Consider the following 22,965-nt stretch of genomic DNA (forward strand, 5'->3'; position numbering starts at 1 on the left):
GTTGATAAAGAGATAGTATACTCGTAACTAGTATGTATGTATAAAGAAAGAAAAAAAAACCACGGTTAGGTGGTATATACAATTATGGACGGGCTGCCGAGTGCCGACACAGAGGTAGCCACAGCCGTGAACTACCGCACTGTACTGTGTCTGCTGCTAATATAGACTGGTTGATAAAGAGATAGTATACTCGTAACTAGTATGTATGTATAAAGAAAGAAAAAAAAACCACGGTTAGGTGGTATATACAATTATGGACGGGCTGCCGAGTGCCGACACAGAGGTAGCCACAGCCGTGAACTACCGCACTGTACTGTGTCTGCTGCTAATATATAGACTGGTTGATAAAGAGATAGTATACTCGTAACTAGTATGTATGTATGTATAAAGAAAGAAAAAAAAACCACGGTTAGGTGGTATATACAATTATGGACGGGCTGCCGAGTGCCGACACAGAGGTAGCCACAGCCGTGAACTACCGCACTGTACTGTGTCTGCTGCTAATATAGACTGGTTGATAAAGAGATAGTATACTCGTAACTAGTATGTATGTATAAAGAAAGAAAAAAAAACCACGGTTAGGTGGTATATACAATTATGGACGGGCTGCCGAGTGCCGACACAGAGGTAGCCACAGCCGTGAACTACCGCACTGTACTGTGTCTGCTGCTAATATAGACTGGTTGATAAAGAGATAGTATACTCGTAACTAGTATGACTATAAAGAAAGAAAAAAAAACCACGGTTAGGTGGTATATACAATTATGGACGGGCTGCCGAGTGCCGACACAGAGGTAGCCACAGCCGTGAACTACCGCACTGTACTGTGTCTGCTGCTAATATAGACTGGTTGATAAAGAGATAGTATACTACTAATATTATATATACTGGTGGTCAGGTCACTGGTCACTAGTCACACTGGCAGTGGCACTCCTGCAGCAAAAGTGTGCACTGTTTAATTTTAATATAATATTATGTACTCCAGGCTCCTGCTATAACCTATAACTGGCACTGCAGTGCTCCCCAGTCTCCCCCACAATTATAAGCTGTGTGAGCTGAGCACAGTCAGATATATATATATACATTGATGCAGCACACTGGGCTGAGCAGTGCACACAGATATGGTATGTGACTGAGTCACTGTGTGTATCGTTTTTTTCAGGCAGAGAACGGATATATTAAATAAAACAAACAACTGCACTGTCTGGTGGTCACTGTGGTCGTCAGTCACTAAACTCTGCACTCTCTTCTACAGTATCACAGCCTCAGGTCAATCTCTCTCTCTCTCTCTCAACCCTAATCTAAATGGAGAGGACGCCAGCCACGTCCTCTCCCTATCAATCTCAATGCACGTGTGAAAATGGCGGCGACGCGCGGCTCCTTATATAGAATCCGAGTCTCGCGAGAATCCGACAGCGTCATGATGACGTTCGGGCGCGCTCGGGTTAACCGAGCAAGGCGGGAGGATCCGAGTCTGCTCGGACCCGTGAAAAAAACATGAAGTTCGTGCGGGTTCGGATTCAGAGAAACCGAACCCGCTCATCTCTAGTTTCTACCACAGGTATCCACATTGATTTTTCCCCTGAAGCTGCTGCCTCTAGCTTGGTTCGTGAGTGTCACACAAGGACCTGCTGTCGCTTGTAGACCCTCCAAATAGCACAGATGAGTTGCACAATGAGTAAATGCTGAAAGGTAACAGGTTTTAGCAGTGTCGGACTGAGGCATAAAGGGCCCACCGGGGGAATGCAGTGGTAGGGGCTCATGTTTAGAGGTTTGGCCACTCTCCTGAAGGGGTGTGGCCAGCCGCCACATTGGTTTGCCTAACCCTGAGAGAGTGCATGGGCTAGGCCCCTTGATAAATATATATAGTAAATACTGCTAATGCATGCATGATAATGTATCAGAGTAATACACCATAGTCCTGGGTAAGAATAAGGTAACATGTATAATGTACAACTTAAGTGCACAGTCTGGAACCTGGTCCATAGTGGAAGGGAAGGGCCCCCCAGACAGTGGGGCCCACCGGTGGTTTCCCCTGTACCCCTATGGGCCAGTCCAACCCTGGGTTTTAGAATAGAACAGATTAGTTGAACTGTGGAGACATGCTGGCAGATCTTCCAAATAACACAAGTAAACGAGTTCCACTGAGCAGCAAAGCGCAGATATCTAAGTGATCACCTGGACTAATAGAGGCCCTCATTCCGAGTTGATCGCACGTAGCAACTTTTTGCTGCTCATGCGATCAACTTGACGCCGCCTATGGGGGAGTGTATTTTAGCATAGCAGGGCTGCGATCGCTTGTGCAGCCCTGTTATGCTAAAAAAGTTTCCTGCAAAACAAGACCAGGGTCAGACTTACTTACCCTGTGCAACGGATCCAGCGACGAAGGTCCCAGGATTGACGTCAGACATCTGCCCTCCAAACGCCTGGACACGCCTGCGCTTGGATCTCCACGCCCGGAAAACGGTGAGTATCCCCGCTGTCAATCTTCTTGCGATCGCGCTAGCGATCACTTTCTTCTCTCTTCTGGTCATTGCCCGGCGACTGCCGTTGCTGGGCAACGACGTGCGTGCGCATTGCGGTCGCCACGCATGCACAGTTCCGACCTGTTCGCACCGCAGTGAAGAACCGCTGCATGCGAACGGGTCGGAATGACCCCCAGAATCCAGCTGATTACAATGCACAAATAAGTGTCAAAGGGAAAGCCCTAAAACAAGATGAATAGCCAATCATCACAAGTCCAGAAACCAAGCATGGCTCTGAACTCAGTTGCTGCAATCAAGAGTCAATTGACTCCTGGTCTGCACTCCTCACGGGATGCCAGGAGACCGGTTAAAGCCACTAGAGCAGGGATGGCCAACCAGTCAGAGACAAAGAGCCAAGAAATCTTGATAGGTACATCAATGAGCCATCTTCGAGCCGAAGGCGCACTTGCAAAAATGGGGTGTGACCTTGTGCCTGCTAGGCCACGCCCCTGGTATAAAATACATTGAAAAAGCCAGATCCAACATAAAATACAATGAAAAAGCCACTTCTACATCAAATAATTTAAAAAGCCAGATCCGCAGAAAATATATTTAAAAGCCAAATTCACATAATACACTTCAGTTCCCCCATGTGTCACTCCAGCCAGCACCCGCCTGTGTCACTCCAGCCAGCTCCCCCATGTGTATTTGGCTCCCTCAGTTCTCAGTCTACGTAATGCTGCTGAATGTCTGGCTGGAGTGCATCGGTTTACAGATCTCTTGTGGTCACATGAGTTTGAGTGTTGGGAGCCACATTTGAATAAAGAAAGAGCCGCATGTGGCTCAAGAGCCACGCGTTGGCCACCACTGCACTAGAGCTAACCTCACCAGATGCTGCTGGACTGTGCTTCTTCTGGATTCTGACACTAACCTTGTTTGAATTCTAAGAAATCTCTTTTAAACTATTTTAATAGTGCAGCAAAAGCTGTAATTCCCATGCGATGGGGATCCTCTTGTCCTCCAAAGCTCAAAGATTGGTTCCAATGGCTACATTTTATAGATCGATGGATTATCTTTATCTTTCCCCTGTAGAAAAATGTATTATTAATCATTATTCGATGTGGTATGCATGGTTGGAGTTTACTAAATCTGTCACATATAAAACTGTATGTAGGGGATGTTTACCCTGCAATTCAGTCACAATTACAATACATTTGGCGGTTATTTAGACTCAGGTAATCTTCCCTCATTTGTCGTATACCCTCATTTATCCCTCCCCTACTTTACCTTATGTTTTTCTCCCCTGTCCCTGTTACTATATGATCTATTATATTCAGTGCTGCAATCCATTAATTTCGAATATCTTCCATTATTCTTAACAGTTTCTTATATAGCGCAGCATATTCCGTTGAGCTTTACTATTTGAACAACAGTAATATAACAAAACCAGGTAATAACAGACAGACATACATAGAGGTAGGAAGGCCCTGCTCGCAAGTTTACAATCTATAGCATACTGTTGACTTTCTAACTCCACAGTACTTATGAGTAGTGATGTGCACCGGACATTTTTCGGGTTTTGTGTTTTGGTTTTGGATTCGGTTCCGCGGCCGTGTTTTGGATTCGGACGCGTTTTGGCAAAACCTCCCTGAAAATTTTTTGTCGGATTCGGGTGTGTTTTGGATTTGGTTTTTTTTTACAAAAAACCCTCAAAAACAGCTTAAATCATAGAATTTGGGGGTCATTTTCATCCCATAGTATTATTAACCTCAATAACCATAATTTCCACTCATTTTCAGTCTATTCTGAACACCTCACACCTCACAATATTATTTTTAGTCCTAAAATTTGCACCGAGGTCGCTGGATGGCTAAGCTAAGCGACCCAAGTGGCCGACACAAACACCTGGCCCATCTAGGAGTGGCACTACAGTGTCAGGCAGGATGGCACTTCAAAAAAATTGTCCCCAAACAGCACATGATGCAAAGAAAAAAAGAGGCGCACCAAGGTCACTGGATGGCTAAGCTAAGCGACCCAAGTGGCCGACACAAACACCTGGCCCATCTAGGAGTGGCACTGCAGTGTCAGGCAGGATGGCACTTCAAAAAAATTGTCCCCAAACAGCACATGATGCAAAGAAATTATATACTGGTGGTCAGCAAACTGTGCAAAACTGAAATGCACCACAGGTATGGATGGATAGTATACTTGACGACACAGAGGTAGGTACAGCAGTGGCCTACTGTACCGTAATGCTATATATTATATACTGGTGGTCAGCAAACTGTGCAAAACTGAAATGCACCACAGGTATGGATGGATAGTATACTTGACGATACAGAGGTAGGTACAGCAGTGGCCTACTGTACCGTAATGCTATATATTATATACTGGTGGTCAGCAAACTGTGCAAAACTGAAATGCACCACAGGTATGGATGGATAGTATACTTGACGACACAGAGGTAGGTACAACAGTGGCGTACTGTACCGTAATGCTATATATTATATACTGGTGGTCAGCAAACTGTGCAAAACTGAAATGCACCACAGGTATGGATGGATAGTATACTTGACGACACAGAGGTAGGTACAGCAGTGGCCTTCTGTACCGTACTCCTATATATTATATACTGGTGGTCAGCAAAATTATGCACTGTACTCCTACTATATACTGTCTACAATGCAGCACAGATATGGAGTGTTTTTCAGGCAGACAACGTATACTGGTGGTCACTGGTCAGCAAAACTCTGCACTGTACTACTCCTCCTATATCTCCTATATATTTGCCCAAGTCTGTGACTCTGTGCCCGTAACGCTGGGCGGAGTCACAGGCACAGATCTGGCCAGGAACAGTCCACTCCCTCTCTCCGACCAGTCCCCTCCCCATCTCCGCCCAGTCCCCTGTCTCCCTTCTCTCCGTACACTCTCTCTGGTGACACCGCAGCCGCTGACTGTGAGCGGAACTCACACTACCCGCCTCACAGACTAGCGGCTGCTGCAGAGTTCAGGGGGACATGCTGAGCACTGGCAGCTGCTCTCGCACCCTCTCCCACCCCCGGCATCCACCCGTCACTTACCCGCGGTCGCGGGTGAAAAGGGGGCGTGGCTTCGCGGAAGGGGGCGTGGCTTCGCGTCCCGACCCTCGTTTTCGGCACAACTCGCCCCCCCTCCCACCAGCGGCAACCACCCGCATCTGCCCCCCACCCGCGGCATCCACCCGTCACTTACCCGCGGTCGCAAGTGAAAATGGGGCGTGGCTTCGCGGAAGGGGGCGTGACTTCGCGTCCCGACCCCCGTTTTCGGCACAACTCGCCCCCCCTCCCACCCGCGGCAACCACCCGCATCTGCCTCCCACCCGCGGCATCCACCCGTCACTTAATCGCGGTCGCGGGTGAAAATGGGGCGTGGCTTCGCGGAAGGGGGCATGGCTTCGCGTCCCGACCCCCCGTTTTCGGCACATTGTGGGTTGGGGCATACGGCCTTCACCCGGACACTGCTGAATCTGCAGTGCTGGCTTCTGCACTGTGACAGGAGCCGGCACTTTGGTGTCACCCCTCACCCACCACCCGCTGCACTCCCGTCCCCTCCCCCACCCAGAGCACAAACACCCGCGCCACCCACCCGCGGAACTCCCGCCCCCTCCCCCACCGGTAGCACCAACACCCGAGGCAAACCAACCGCATTCGCCCCCCACCCGCGGCACTCCCACCCGCAGCACCAACACCCGCGACACCCACCGCATCCACCCACCACCCATGGCACTCCACCCCCTCCCCCACCCGCAGCACCAACACCCGCACCACCCGTGGCACTCTGCCCCCTCCCCCACCCACAGCACCAACACCCGCTGGCCCCCCCTGCGGCACCCAACGCATCCCCCACATCCGCTCCCACCCGCGGCACTCACGCCCCCACCCGTAGCTCCCACACCTGCAGCACCCCCCGCCCCTCCCCCACCCGCTGCAACCCTGCCCCTCCCCCATACCCACCTCTCCCCACTGCTACACCCTTCACCCAACCCGCACCACCACCGCAACTGCCCCATCCTGCACCCACCCCTCCTGCACCCACCCCTCCCCCACCCGCACCACCTCCCCAACCTTTGGAACCCCAGCAGCTGCCTCCCACCACCACCACTGCTCCAGCCCCTGCCCCCCCTCCGCACCTGTCCCCCACCCACAGCACCTCCCCCACCCCCATCATCTACAGACACCTCCCCCACCCCCAGCACTTCTACAAACCATCACCCAACCTCCCCCTCTGCAACCCCAACTCCCCCTACATCGCCCCTCCCCCACACACAGCACCTCCAGACCCCCTCCTTCATCCACAGCCTCCTGCACCTGCCCCTCCACCACCAGCATCTACAGACCCCATCCACACCCCCTCCCGCCCCCCCCAACCCACCCGCAGCATCCTCACACCCGCCCCTTCCCCACCGCCGCACCCCCTCCCCTGCCCCTCCCCTACCTGCTGCAGCTGCACCAACCGCCCTACCCCAACTGCGGTATCCCTGCACCGGCACCCTCCCCCACCCACTGCAGCAGCACACCTGGCCCACTACAACCGCCGTAACCCCACACCCACCACTCACTCATCCACAGCGCCCACGGACCCCCTCCCCCATCCGTGCCATCCCCGCACCCGCCCCTCCCATAGCTACCGCACATCCACATCACCTACCCCATCCAGATCACGTACCCTACCCGCAACACCCCCGCCACTCCCACAACCACAGCACCTACCCGCCCGCATTATCTACAGGCACCCTCCACATCTGCGGACCTCCCACACCTGCCCCTCCCCCACCCGCAACACCTCTGGACCACCACCCGAACCACCTCCGGACTCCCTCCCCCATCCACAGCTCCCCCGCATCCACCCCTCCCCCATCCACAACATCTACATCCCCCATCCGTGCCATCCCACACCTCCCCCACCCACAGCACTTCTGAAACCCATCACCTAAGCTCACCCCCCCTGCACCTCCAAACGCACACCCCTACATCGCCCCTCCCACACACACATTACCTCCATACCCCCTCCTTCATCCACAGTCCCCCTCCCCCACCCCTCCCCCACCAACAGCAACTACACTCCCCATCCGTGCCCCCTCTACACCTCCCCCTCCCCCACCCACAGGACCTCTGCACCCTTTACGCCATCCATGCCCCTGCACCCACCCCTCCGCCACCCACAACACCTCTGGACCCCCTCCCACACCCAACCCTCCACCACACGTAGCACCTCGAATCACCATCCACAGCCGCTACAAGTGATTCCCACGGATAGGAACCTCACTGAACCCACCCCCTTTCCAAACCCCCCAAACTTTTGTGAGTATAGTTGCTACCAATGGACATTGGATTAATTAGAAACACTAATACTGTGGCCATTATGTGTATAAGCAACACTGCTACCTGTGCCCATTGTGTATAAGTGGCGCTGCTACCTGTGCACACTGTGTGTATAAGCGGCTCTGCTACCTGTGGTCACTGTGTGTATAAGCGGCTTTGCTACCTGTGGGTATTGTGTGTATAAGCCGCTCTGCTACCTGTGGGTGTTGTGTGTACACGTGGCTCTGCTACCTGTGCCCATTGTGTGTATAAGCACCTCTGCTACCTGTGGGCACTGTGTATAAGCGCCTCTGCTACCTGGGGGTATTGTGTGTATAAGCGGCTCAGCTAGCTGTGGGCACTGTGTGTATAAGCGTCTCTGCCCCCTGTGGGTATTGTGTGTATAAGCGGTTCTGCTACCTGTGGGTAATGTGTGTACATGTGGCTCTGCTACCTGTGCCCATTGTGTGTATAAGCCCCTCTGCTACCTGTGGTCACTGTGTGTATAAGCGCCTCTGCCCCTGTGGGTATTGTGTGTATAAGCGGTTCTGCTACCTGTGGGTAATGTGTGTATAAGTGCCTCTGCTACCTGTGGGTATTGTGTGTATAAGCGGTTCTGCTACCTGTGGGTATTGTGTGTATAAGCGGCTCTGCTACCTGTGGGCATTGTGTGTATAAGCGGCTCTGCTACCTGTGGCCACTGTGTGTATAAGCGCCTCTGCTACCTGTGGGTATTGTGTGTATAAGCGGCTCTGCTACCTGTGGCCATTGTGTGTATAAGCGGCTCTGCTACCTGTGCCCATTGTGTATAAGTGGCGCTGCTACCTGTGCACACTGTGTGTATAAGCGGCTCTGCTACCTGTGGTCACTGTGTGTATAAGCGGCTTTGCTACCTGTGGGTATTGTGTGTATAAGCCGCTCTGCTACCTGTGGGTATTGTGTGTACACGTGGCTCTGCTACCTGTGCCCATTGTGTGTATAAGCACCTCTGCTACCTGTGGGCACTGTGTATAAGCGCCTCTGCTACCTGGGGGTATTGTGTGTATAAGCGGCTCAGCTAGCTGTGGGCACTGTGTGTATAAGCGTCTCTGCCCCCTGTGGGTATTGTGTGTATAAGCGGTTCTGCTACCTGTGGGTAATGTGTGTACATGTGGCTCTGCTACCTGTGCCCATTGTGTGTATAAACCCCTCTGCTACCTGTGGTCACTGTGTGTATAAGCGCCTCTGCCCCTGTGGGTATTGTGTGTATAAGCGGTTCTGCTACCTGTGGGTAATGTGTGTATAAGTGCCTCTGCTACCTGTGGGTATTGTGTGTATAAGCGGTTCTGCTACCTGTGGGTATTGTGTGTATAAGCGGCTCTGCTACCTGTGGGCATTGTGTGTATAAGCGGCTCTGCTACCTGTGGCCACTGTGTGTATAAGCGCCTCTGCTACCTGTGGGTATTGTGTGTATAAGCGGCTCTGCTACCTGTGGCCATTGTGTGTATAAGCGGCTCTGCTACCTGTGGGTATTGTGTGTATAAGCGCCTCTGCTACCTGTGGGCACTGTGTGTATAAGCCCCTCTGCTACCTGTGGGCACTGTGTGTATAAGCGCCTCTGCCCCCTGTGGGTATTGTGTGTATAAGCGGCTCTGCTACCTGTGGGCACTGTGTGTATAAGCGCCTCTGCCCCCTGTGGGTATTGTGTGTATAAGCGGTTCTGCTACCTGTGGGTATTGTGTGTATAAGCGGTTCTGCTACCTGTGGGTATTGTGTGTATAAGCGGCTCTGCTATCTGTGGGCACTGTGTGTATAAGCGCCTCTGCCCCCTGTGGGTATTGTGTGTATAAGCGGTTCTGCTACCTGTGGGTATTGTGTGTATAAGCGGTTCTGCTACCTGTGAGTATTGTGTGTATAAGCGGCTCTGCTATCTGTGGGCACTGTGTGTATAAGCGCCTCTGCCCCCTGTGGGTATTGTGTGTATAAGCGGCTCTGATACCTGTGGCCACTGTGTGTATAAGCGGCTCTGCTACCTGTGGCCATTGTGTGTATAAGCGGTACTGCTACCTGTGGGTATTGAGTGTATAAGCGGCTCTGCTACCTGTGGCCATTGTGTGTATAAGCGGCTCTGTTACCTGTGGCCACAGCACCTTCGTATCTTATCTACAGTGCATTGCTGTTACTCATCTGGTACTTCATAATGCAGACACTAGCAATATATACTACACTCTACACTATGTTATTCATTGTGCCCTGCGGCCACTCTGCACGCCCTCACAAAGGCCTACGCCCCCTTGACAATCGCACGCCCTCCCCCCTTACAATATTTACCCACTGCCATAAAAAAAAAAACAGGTAATACTCCATATAATAACAATTATAGCACAGCTGAAGCCCGTGCAGGGGATAATGGATCGTAGCCCCTTGCAACGGTATTTTCTGTCTAACACCTTCCCTCTCTTTATCCTCTCCCTACCACCCTGCCTCTCCCTATCCTTTACCGATCGCACAGCGTTTCTGTACATTCCCTTTCTCTCCCCCTACGCCTCTCTATCTTATCTCAACCGGAACCCATTTCTGTATGCCCTCTATACTGCCCTGCGTTTCTGATTCTGTTATCTACCGCCCTGCGTATGTTCAAAGGCGTGCAGAGGTTAACGGGGCGTAGCCCCTAACGACGGTGTGAAGAGCGCCCGTAGGGCGCGATGAATCACCTAGTAATATTATACTGGTGGACCCCAGTCCCCACAATAAAGCAGCACACTGAGCACAGATATGGAGTGTTTTTCAGGCAGACAACGTATACTGGTGGTCACTGTCAGCAAAACTCTGCACTGTACTCCTGCTATATATACAGCTGCTCCCCAGTCCCCACAATTAAGCATTGTGAGCACAGATATATGCAGCACACTGAGCACAGATAAGGAGCGTTTTTTTCAGGCAGAGAACGGATAAAACTGGTGGTCACTGATCAGCAAAACTCTGCACTGTACTCCTCCTATATTATACAGCTGCTCCCCAGTCCTCCCCACAATTAAGCAATAAAGCACAATCAATCAAGTTCAACAATAAACGGAGAGGACGCCAGCCACGTCCTCTCCCTAACATTTCCAATGCACGAGTGAAAATGGCGGCGACGCGCGGCTGCTTATATAGAATCCGAATCTCGCGAGAATCCGACAGCGGGATGATGACGTTCGGGCGCGCTCGGGTTAACCGAGCCATACGGGAGAATCCGAGTATGCCTCGGACCCGTGTAAAATGGGTGAAGTTCGGGTGGGTTCGGTTTCCGAGGAACCGAACCCGCTCATCACTACTTATGAGCCTCTTCTATTTGCATACATTGATTTGTAGTTTGATGTGTATGACAGCAATATAGGCACTGTGACTGTGTGTAATTTAGACATGCTATAAGTCTTGTGCTTGATGGTTTTTTTTATGTATGCTTATTTTTTCTCTCTCTCACACACACGTCACACACACACACACACACACACACACACACACACACACACACACACACACACATTGATTGTGTCTCTTTATTTCATGTTTAAATCTAATAACATTATTGCAAAAAAAAAGTTTCTTTAATCAGAAAAGCACAATCCACACTTTATTATAAGTGGAGAATTGTTTATCGCAACAGAATGCAGTTTGGCAATTGCTTGTGAGAAAAGCACAGGCTATACCTCTGTGCTGACTGAGAGTAGAGACACGCAGTGACATGAAAAGACAGCATTACAATGTATTTATATGACTACCTGCAATCACAATAAGAGGCGCAATATGCTAAACAAGATTCAATAAATCATTACAATAAACATATCTTATTTCTTTAGATATCCAAAACCGCCAGCTGCTTCTATAAGGTGAGGAGAGCAAACACAACAGATCTCAGAATTACAGTAAAATGATGGTGAGAATAAGTGACGTGAGCTCATGTTATATCTTCTGACCTAGTGACAAACAAATATATGCAGATTTCCCGGCAGAGCATCCATATCATTCCCACATATCCAAGTTTGCGGTGTTCCCTAGCTTCAGACCAACGGAAGAACCAGTCCGCAGTGCTACCCCACTACACCCACATGCACCATCCTGCGCCTATCCAGCCATCATCCTAAAGAAGACCAAAGGTATGACTTATGCATTCCAGTAGTGTTGTTCTTTCTCTTCTGTGCCAACTTTAACAGAGCACATGGAGTTACATTGCAAAGACAAAGGGGCAAATATAATAAGGTTGGAGTTGCTGGAGGTCTGGGATTTCGTCCGAGAATGGCTGTATTTTTAAAGCGGCTATCATTTACAAGGCAAAACCAACCTAATATTGGGGGTAATTCCAAGTTGATCGCAGCAGGAATTCTGTTAGCAATTGGGCAAAACCATGTGCACTGCAGGGGAGGCAGATATAACATGTGCAGAGAGAGTTAGATTTGGGTGTGGTGTGTTCAATCTGCAATCTAATTTGCAGTGTAAAAATAAAGCAGCCAGTATTTACCCTGCACAGAAATAAAATAACCCACCCAAATCTAACTCTCTCTGCAAATGTTATATCTGCCCCCCCTGCAGTGCACATGGTTTTGCCCAACTGCTAAAATATTTCCTGCTGCAATCAACTTGGAATTACCCCCATTGCCTCATAAATTATTGCTGCTTGAAAATACGGCCATTCTCCCGTGCCTCTGGCAACTTGGACCTTATTATATTTACCCCAAAGACTCAAGGTAAACCTATAATATCACCTGTGATCGGACACCTTAAGCCCTCACTGGCTACGCCCTGCAATCAAAGAATGGGTTTTGGTCACACGGAACCTGGCCAATAGGGGATTCCTTCTTACCATCAGTATCCACCTGTTACTGACTCCACCCCTTGCGCAGTGGGCAGGTATGATCCTGCCACCACCAGACTCCTTATTCCGGTAGTGCAGCACTGTTTAGTGCACATCCCCAGGCACTGCAGCCTAATAATACAATATATTTTAAATAACAGGTATACATTTTATACTGTGCCCAGCGCTCAGCTGTACTAGCAGGAGCTGCTGGGGCTCTCCCTTGGGGCTAAAATTATATCTGTACATGTCCCGGGACTGGACGACTTCCCTCAGTGCTGAGACTTTACTCATTACCCTGCCACTCCATAGTGCAAGGGGTAGCAGGAGAGAGACTCCTGGTCGTCCACGGTCAGTGCACAGAGCCCTGCCGCTGCTCTGGTACTGGTCGCACAATGGCAGCAGCTCCATGTACCTAGTCCTTGCACAAAACATCTTCCCACAGCCGCTGGAGAAGGTCTGGGGCTGCGGTGCATACCCACACATTGCATCACCATCCCCCGCCACACAGGAAGCCAGCTAGGCTGCTCCACCTTTGTGGCCTCTTTCTCACCCAGGGCACCATGGGCTAACCCATATAAATAAAAATAAAAAATTGAAAAGAGGATGTGCAGAATGAACATGACCTGAATAGGTGTGACTGTAAAATGGTCTGTGTGCAAAAGTGTGTCTTTACTACCTGCAAGACGTACTGAACAATGTTTTTGACCTCCTCCAACATGCAAAATGATTTTGTATGCCACAAGCATTGCAGCGTTTATTGAAAGCATGAAAGCAGGACATTTGTGGCATTCTTGGGAATGGTGACAGCTGAATTCACAGTGTGTTTGCTGATTCAAGTGTTGCTGGAGGTCACATACATCAGACTGTTTTAAAAACACCTTTGCACGTTTATTGAACTGCCCATGCAGCATGCATATGTGTATAGCAGTGTCCAGTGTTAATTCCTTCTCACCTAATAAAAGTGAATGAGTAACATTATCATAAGTTCCAATCATTCCTCTCCTTGATGAGTTTACTTGCTAATGCACCATAATCAAATCTCATTGTTAGTAGTTTTAATTTGGTAGCATATAATTGGATACTCTCAGAGGGTCTCTGCACAAAGGTTGCAGCAGCACTTCCTGTATAACAGACCTTCCTGTGTAACAAACACTTCCTGTTTGACAAATGAATAGCAATGCCGAAATCTACATACAGTATACATATACAGTGAAAACCTAAATAATACTATCTTCCTGTACTATAAATGTAAATTGCATTAGAAAAAGTATACAATTTGTGAGACATGAAATGTTGCCAAAATCACAAGATTAAATCAGCTATCATGGGTATCATATGCACCAATTGCCACTGTCATTTAGATTTGGGTGGGGTGTGTTCAAACCAAAATCTAAATTGCAGTGTAAAAATAAAACAGCCAGTATTTACCATGCACAGAAACGGGATGTAGTTATGTGACCGGCGGTCTCCAATACCAAAACCTATAAACATCCTAGTGATATTTGGTGGACCCCCTTTATTGAAGTAAACCTTAGTTACCTTTTATACCAGTAAATAAAGACACGGAGACATGATTTTGGCAGAAAAATTGCTAGCTATTTATTTGACCCTAACCATAGCAAAACCTGTAATTGGGAAAAATTTGTTAAGATGCCGAATCAGCCGGCATAATGGTGGCAGAAAAAAGAACGGCTCTATTAAACTATTGGTAAACTTAAATTGGTAAACTGACCGAAACCGTCCAGCACCCTATCAAAACCGGTAATAGGTGTCAACACAACCCCCACAGTGACTTCCCACCGCTCCTGGGTGCCCTGCCGCTGCCTCCCGGATGGGTGGTCGAGCGGCCATTAAGTCGATGGAGGTGAGTGCACCTAAACCATATAACACTGAAACTTACTACCTATAAAAAACCATAACAACTACAAACTGCCGTTCTTTTCCGCCAACAGCGAAGGACTCCATCCCAGAGTCCTCGCACCGCCACCATAAACTACCCTAACTCCTGCAACACTAGGAACAGATCCTCCAGGAAAAACATCATCCCCTCATTGGATAGATGCACACCATCAGGCCGAAAAAGGTGTTTGTCTCGGAACCGAATCCTAGGGTGGCGAACGATTTTACCTCCGTGGGCCAAGACCCACTTCGCCACCGCCCCATTCACCTTTAACCTGGCCTCATCCATTACGCGTCCGTCCTCCACACCTCGCCAACTCAACCTTGGCACAATCAGGGAAAATACCAATATACAATTGGTCCATGCTGCGGCCACCTTTGCCAGATCTTGTATCATGGCCCACCGTAGCTCCAAGGAAGTCCTCTTCCCTAGGTCGTTGCCACCTAAGTGGACAACCAAAACCTTGGGAACTCCATGCTTCCTGGCCTGACTGACCAGTCTACTCAATAGATCTGTCCACATCATACCTCGCCAACCAAGCCATCTGATTCCCTGACCTCTAGGAAACCTCTGAGAAGTATCAGAGGCCAAAAACCTTGCTGCCCAGAAGACATACGAGTGGCCTACCACCCAAACGGACAAGCCATCAGCGAAACAACCTGAATGGAAGGAAAAAGGGGTAAAATGTGTTACTATAATTCTACTCCATAGCATGTATTATGTTAACCTGAAGGATCTGCCAAAAGAAAAAAAAATTTTATTGCTTCCTAATGTCGCAGCAGACACGGCCTAGCCGATCTCCCGAGCTCCTAGCCAATTTGAAGTAAAAGCATTAAGACATTAAGGGAAAGGCAAAAGAAACAAAACGAAATAAAAAAAAAGGGGGGGGGGGGGTATAAAAAGGGGTAAAACATGAAATAGCTCAGCTGGAGGTGAAAGCATAAAAACCTGCTGAGGGACTTTGATAAGAACAGATTAGCCGAATTAATGATTAGAATTCAGTCCGTCAAGTCAGGCAAAAATCGCAAAATAACTCCAGACCCCCGCTGCCGGCTCACAGCGGCAAGTGGCTAATCCCTGAGTAGGATCACACACGGGTAAACGAACCAACACACAATGAACATAACAAATGCATAAACACCAAGCAAACATTATCTTACTCTAACTTCTTGATGCAAGCTACGCTTAAGCAAAGAATCTCAGGCGACGGGGCGAATGTACCGCTTATAACAGGACGACTTCCATCGTCCCACCGCCTGGATCTGGGCTCCCGAAAAACCCGCGGCTGCTGCCGCCGTAGCAGCCCCAATGCGGAAGGAGTGTGTACCGAAGTGGGAGGGGGAAAGGCCCAAGCTCGTCAGACAGCGACCCATCATCCACCGAAATTGGAACTTAGTTACTGGCCGCCCGTCATAGTGCAACAACCACGACCCCCGACAGTCAGGCCTAACTGCCTCATATTGTACTGCCAACCGTACTGGGCATATGCTCTCCTCAAGTGCCGGAACCAGGGTGACCCATCGTCCCTTCCCCACCTGGTCCGTCTTAGAGCGTCGCAATCTGCACAGCAAGGACCTCCCACTCACCACTACGTCCTCTACCAGCATGCGCGAATCAGTTTGCTTAGAAGGCGCTACCAACTCCGATATCCTAAAGGTGCCGTGGTAAGCCATAGAGAAAGCCAATCTAAAAAGCAGCGATTCGAACATAGATGATGCGATGGCTCCAACCGACCCAATGATGCCTGGCAGCAACGCCGCATCGATGGGCCGCCTTCTGTCAGGCGGCGTAGGTGCTACGCGCGCCCATCCTTTCATAGCCTTAAGCAGAATACCACTTTTCGTCAGGTCGGGAACCCCTTTAATTCTGCAGAAGAACGCAATGCCAGCCAAGTACCGGGACACCACCGCTCTAGACCTACCTGAAACATAAAGCTGCCAAATAAAAGAAAGCATCATCCGATGCCCGCTCTTACCTCGTTGCTTCCGTCCTCTAGCAAATTCCTCCCATTCGCTCCAGGCCTGCTTGTAAGCCTTAAGCGTGGATGGCGCGACCGAACGCAGTGCTAGACCTTCCAGTCCGGCTTGATGACCTGCCAGACATAACCGGGACAATGAAAACCTTGTTCCTCGGCCTCGGGAGCCAACCAGTAAAACCTCTCCCATTGCCCTCGCGATAGCGCGTCAGCGACCTGTCAAAGTCAGAAAAATATCTCTATGCACACTACCATATTTGCACCTCACACAGGTCCGTGCTGCGCATGCGTACGCTCTCCCGTACGTGCGCATACTCACAGTCGCGGGCACCCGCAGGCGCATGGTATGCGTATTTATGGTAGAGTTTATGCGATCGTAGCGTGCGACTCAATCATTACATATTTTCACTAATAATGTATTTTGTAGATCATGGTCCCTTTGATAGATTCTGAAAGTTTGGTTAATATAGAATGTTTATGAACAGAGGAATCCCTCTTTGTTTGATACGAAGGGTCAGACAGGAGTAATACAGAGGTGTTTAGTATCCATCGGAAGAATATTTAATTAGAAATATTCCGGTGTTGGTTTGAAACAGATCAATCGCTCGTGCGAATAGTTATGGACATAAGAAGTTTATGAACATTTACTTTATTTGCACTTTATAACCCACGCGGCGGGAAACCCAGTTTCCCTCCCACCTGAGCAGTTGGAAATAGTCACAGCCCACCTGTATGAATCAACCTATGACCTTTTGTTATAATACGAAGCCGAATTCCTATGTCCAATGAACAATGAGGTTGTAGGGACCATTGAATTGTATTGTGTGTGGGGCATAAATAGGCAGGCCGACCGTATCCAGTTCTCTCTCTTCAACGGTTCTCATTGCTGATAATCGGGAGCTGGATATCGAGGCGCATGCGAACGTTCCCCTTGTGCGTAAGTTTTCTCCGTAATCATATTGTCTTACTGTGAGCCATCTCTCTCTCTCTATCTCTCTCTCTCTCTCTCTACTCTTTCTCTCGTATTTTCCTTTAATTATATTGTATTGTATTTCCTGTGTAGTTTATCTGGTTAGTTGGTTTATGTTATATTGTAGTGTATCATTTGTACTGTGATTCCTTTTTGCAAGTATAATAGTTATAATACATATAATAGGTTTTGGACCCTAAGCCCAGGTATCTGTGTATTCTTTATAAGGGTTAAGTATTCTCTGAGCGTCGGTGACGCTCAAGCAGCTTTGTAGTTAATCAGGTTACACCAGGTTGCACTTACACTCTGTCTCCACACTAAGGTATACTGTGTATCTCATCGTTAAAGGTATAGATATAAAGGTTTAACGTTGTAAGCGTCTGCACCGCTGGTGATCTCCTCGTGGTCCCGAGCGTACGCTACGCTATAGCGAATCATTACGATAGTCGGCAGCCAATAGCGTGCCTGCCTGTGATCACTGGGCCGTAAGCGAACGTGACGCTTGAGCGTCTCGACTACGGTTGAGCGATCGCTACACAACTTGCGTACCCTTACGGTACTTCTTACGTAGATAGCGTACAGTGTTCTTAGACCTCTTAAAGTGTTTTATATACGATAAATATTTAGTTTTATCAATTGGCGGCTCGCCCGTCCTTCACATATCTGCACTAGGTAGATCAGCAGACATTATCCCTCAGCAAAGGGCGGGAGGTTGTATCCCTCGTAGTGCTGACAGGATAAGCGTCTGCTTCGCTTAGGTAAAGAGTGCTGAAGGAATCCGGGAACCGGAGGTAAGAACAAAACGCTAGTGTCTTTTAAAACTGTTTATTTTTCTGTCTTGCGTACACACGCACGCACACATATATATATCTGCATTTCTTTTTCTTTTTCATTTTCGTATATCACTCTCCTGTCTGCCAGTTTTATAGTTGATAAAAGTGCTAAAAAAAGATTTGCCGTTATTTCATAGTTTAAGAGTAAAGGTAATATAGTTAAAAGATAGACAAAACACACAGTTTTGCCTGGGAGATAAGGCGAAGTCAGTGTGTTGTGTGGTAGATGATCAAGGATCATCTACATTGATAAAAGTATAAATTGTGTTACGGTGGATCTTTGCTTTGCGTATACGTGTCTCTAACAAAGACCTGCGTACGCAATCCAAAGGCCGACGCACGCAGCGTACGTTACGCAACGGAGCGTCCGGTTACGCCCACGTAGCTCAAGTCACGATAAGTTGATTTTTAACGCAAAGCGATAAATAACGCGAGGCGAGAAATAACGCAAGTCTATTTTTGGGTGTCCGAAATTTTAATTAACAGATCCTGCTCCTAATTGGTAACAACACACCTGATCTGAAGAAAAATTTCTGCGCAGAAATAGAAATAGAAACAAAAGTGTACATGTGATGAGTGAGTGTTTTTACAATTTTTAAAGGTTGAACCACAAGAAAAGTCGAGTACTCGTGAGGTACATGCGTGTAAGTGACGTGCACGGTGGCTAGGGAGGCATCTCTGGTTAAATATATAATTTTGAGCATTAGAGTATAGCAGACCAGGAGGTCATACTGTAACAAGACCAGGAGGTCATACTGTAACAAGACCAGGAGGTCATAACAGACCAGGAGGTCCAGGTACAGCCGACAAGGAAGTCCGCTATACAGTTCACAGGCACAACACCGAAAAGGGTTGGTGCAACACCCATATAGGCCATATAAGCTCTGGCTGAAGGAATTCGCAGTCGTAAGTTTCGATTCCATTGGTCTTTCCGTACATAAGCTTAGTTGTTTGTGTACTGAACGACTGGACCGCACGTAAGTGTGTGCAGTAGTTAGTAATCTGACCTAATACCATTAGAGTAAAGGGGTCACAAACGCTATCTGTACACTCTAACGTGATTTGTGTAATTTTTTTATTTTAAGGGAAGTTCGCTGCTCACTCAGGAACTATCCAGCAACCAATAGTTACTGGAAAGAGTAAGTGTTCTTCGGATAACCCTCGCAGGTTCCAGTAAATAGAGGTTCAGGTCGCAGGGGCCCTAGGTCGAGTACGCCAGCACCATATCGGTGTGATCAGGTCGTATTGGTCGGCGTGGGCGAGTGAGTGGGGTACTTGGTAAACCGCCACCGTCAGCCTATTGTTGACATTTGGTTTTGCGTAAAGGGTTGGCTAAATAAAGCAACACTTTCGAACTATGGGGGCCACTTGTTCAGGTAGGGGGCGATCAACCTCGGTTCGGGTTGATTCAGTGGTCCGACCAATTGGGTCGGCCAGGTATATAATGTGTGAGAAATATGGAAGTCACACAGAAACTTTATGTGATGAATGGGAGAGAATGACTGTACATGACGGGGAGAAATTCCCAAGAGTAGGGAGCTTCAGCTCAGAAGTGTTACAAAATTTAAGGAGGAGGATATGTCTCATAAAATCAACAAAGAGACGAATCCAGCATTATGATTATTTACAGTTGTGGCAACAGGAAGGTGAGATACAGAGAGGTTTGGCTCAGGCGGCGGGATCTGGCTCTAACAGAAAACTGATTGCCACGGCCCCGCCGCCACCATACATATCAGGAGAGAAGTTGATTACGGAGAAAGACGCACTAAGGTGTAACACAAAATCACTTAGTAACTGTGTAAATGTTAATGATAATGTTAACCCATTAACCCATGCAAGTATTAACCCGTGCAAGTTGTACCCTGTTTTAAACTTTCCTCAGGAGTGTGATCAAGAGGACGAATCGGCAACGATTTCAGCGCTCTCTCTAGCAGCCACCATAGCAGAGACCACAGTAGGCACAGCTCCACCCACGAGATTAGTAAAGGCCCCTAGCGGAGGGATAGGTGAGGTCGTATCAACTGGTAAGTACGGCACCATGCATTATGCTGAAACTATTTCACCACAGCCTGTAGAATCTACACAGAATGAGGTTGTTAGAATTACACCTGTTAGAGTAATAGCAGTGCCAAATGGGAAAACAGACGCATCAGGAGCCACTCCCATTAGGAACATTGCCATGTACACTCCATTTTCCCGAATGGAATTAAGGACCATAGTGTCTGAATTTCCTGACCCTAGAAAAGACTTAGTTGCCAGTCAAAAATACATCAGAGACTTAGGTAACACTGCAGAGCCCAACAATAAAGACTGGCAGATATTGCTGAGAGCATGTTTACCCTCAAATGTCGACGCAACTCAATTTTTAGCTGATTGCGGACTAGATCATGATGTACCTCTTACAGATGTGTACAACCAAGATAATGTGAAAAGAATAAACTTGCAGTTAAAAGAGTATTTCCCAGCAGTAGCTAAATGGAATAAGATATTCTCCATTAAACAGAAGGAGTCAGAGACAGCTGCAGAGTATTTTCACAGAGCATTATTAGAAATGGCAAAATACACAGGCATAGAGGACATTAAAACAGACACAAACCATCGGGAAGTAGCAGTATCGGTACTGATGGATGGTTTAAAAGAGTCATTGAAGACTAGGGTACAGACCACACAACCATGTTGGCGAGGTCTGTCTGTGGCTACTTTGAGAGAGGCTGCTATTGATCACGATAGAAACATCACCAGACACAGGGAACAACAAGGTGATAAATTAATGTCAGTAAGTATACAGGCCCTGACCACAAGGCAGCCTTTGTTTGTATCACCAAATCCTGTGGGTAAGTCAAGTATGGTTACTTGTTATTCTTGTCACAAACAGGGACACATGGCACGAGATTGTAGAGTAAAGAATCCACGAAACTCATACCAAACCCCTAGACAACGACACGACACACGACATTGGGAGCAAGGTCCGCAGAAACGGAGTTATGAGCCACATACAGGGGAAACAAAAAGATATCCCCCAAACAGAGACTGGCATGCCTCTGGTAGTTCCCAACTATCTCCCTCACAAGTAGTTGCTGCCAGCGGGATTCAGGGAGGTCACCATACCCAATAGGGGTGTGGCCATACCTGTAATCTGCAGCCAGTAAAATTAATTGCCAACATTGGAAGTGAACCCGAGATCGCAATTAATGTAGCTGGTAAAACTTTAAACTTTCTTGTAGACACAGGGGCGGCCAAGTCAGTGATAAATTCGACAGTGGGCATGAGAACCACTGGTAGGACAATTCCAGCCATGGGAGTAACAGGAGTAGTCCAGCACTACCCTGTTAGCAAACCAGCCGAGATTACAATAGGGCCTTTGCATACCAAGCATTCCTTTTTGCTGGCTGCATCGGCACCAACCAATCTCCTGGGAAGAGACTTACTGTGTAAAATGGGGTGCGTCATTTATTGTACTCCTGAAGGTGTATTCTTGGACATACCTGAGAAACACGCTCAGGAAGTGCGAGACATGTTAGACTCCCCATCAAAATTAATGTCACATACCATTATGACAAATAGGAATCCATCCCAAATAGAAGAGATGACATCTCAGATACCAGAGTCACTTTGGACAAAAGACGGACAAGACACTGGATTAATGGCAAACGTAGCTCCAGTAGTTGTACAAGTAAAAGATGGTAGGATAGCTCCAAAAATCCCACAGTACCCTCTGAAGCCAGAGGTGGAGTTAGGAGTTTACCCAGTAATAGAGCGCTTGCTACAACAGGGCATTCTGGTAAGAACGTCCAGCACTGCCAATAGTCCCATCTTCCCTGTGAAAAAGAGTGGGGGGAGGGGTTACAGACTAGTGCAGGATCTAAGGGGGATTAACAAAATAGTTGAGAGTCAGTTCCCCGTAGTGCCAAATCCAGCTGTCATCCTAATGCAAATCCCTCCCACTGCCAAATTTTTCACTGTTATTGACCTCTGCTCCGCTTTCTTTTCGGTACCTCTGCACCCTGACAGCCAATATTTGTTTGCATTCACATACAGAGGAGTCCAATACACGTGGACTCGATTACCCCAAGGTTTCATAGATAGTCCAAGTATATTTTCTCAGGCTTTGCATGATTGTTTACAGTCTTTCCAACCAGACAGTGGATCAGTATTGATACAGTATGTGGACGATTTATTACTGTGTTCAGATTCACTGGAAGCATCTCTGAAGGATACGAAACAGCTCCTGTTTCATCTTTCAGACACAGGACACAAGGTGTCCAAAGACAAGTTACAATTATGCCAAACTAAGGTAAAATATTTGGGACACTGTCTAACACAAGGACTGAGACACCTGACCGCTGATAGAATCCAAGCAATTAGAGACATGACTCTGCCACAAACCCAGCAACAGATCAGAACGTTTTTAGGAATGTGTGGGTATTGCCGTAATTGGATCCCAGGGTTTTCCATTTTGGCGTTACCTTTGCAGGAAATGGTCTCCTCAAACAAACCTGATAGGATTTCGCATACAGACGAGTCCGAAACAGCATTTGAGAGACTCAAACAGTGCCTAACGCAGGCACCAGCACTAGGTATGCCAGACTATGGGAAACCCTTTGAACTATACGGAACAGAAAGTGCTGGTTGCGCGGCAGGTGTACTAACCCAAAAACACGGTGATG

At 48.1% G+C, this 22,965-nt stretch overlaps 1 protein-coding gene across 1 annotated transcript in view; it reads left to right on the forward strand.

Moving 5' to 3' along the window:
* Positions 1–22,965, forward strand: part of SPMIP4 (sperm microtubule inner protein 4) — a 208,656-nt gene that overhangs the window by 130,876 nt on the left and 54,815 nt on the right. The window contains exons 4-5 of the mRNA XM_063922009.1: positions 11,626–11,655; positions 11,747–11,922. Of these exons, the coding sequence (XP_063778079.1) occupies positions 11,626–11,655; positions 11,747–11,922 (206 nt within the window). The remainder of the gene's footprint in view (positions 1–11,625; positions 11,656–11,746; positions 11,923–22,965) is intronic.

The sequence above is a fragment of the Pseudophryne corroboree genome, chromosome 5 (assembly GCF_028390025.1).
Source record: "Pseudophryne corroboree isolate aPseCor3 chromosome 5, aPseCor3.hap2, whole genome shotgun sequence".
NCBI classification, from domain to species: Eukaryota; Metazoa; Chordata; class Amphibia; order Anura; family Myobatrachidae; genus Pseudophryne; species Pseudophryne corroboree.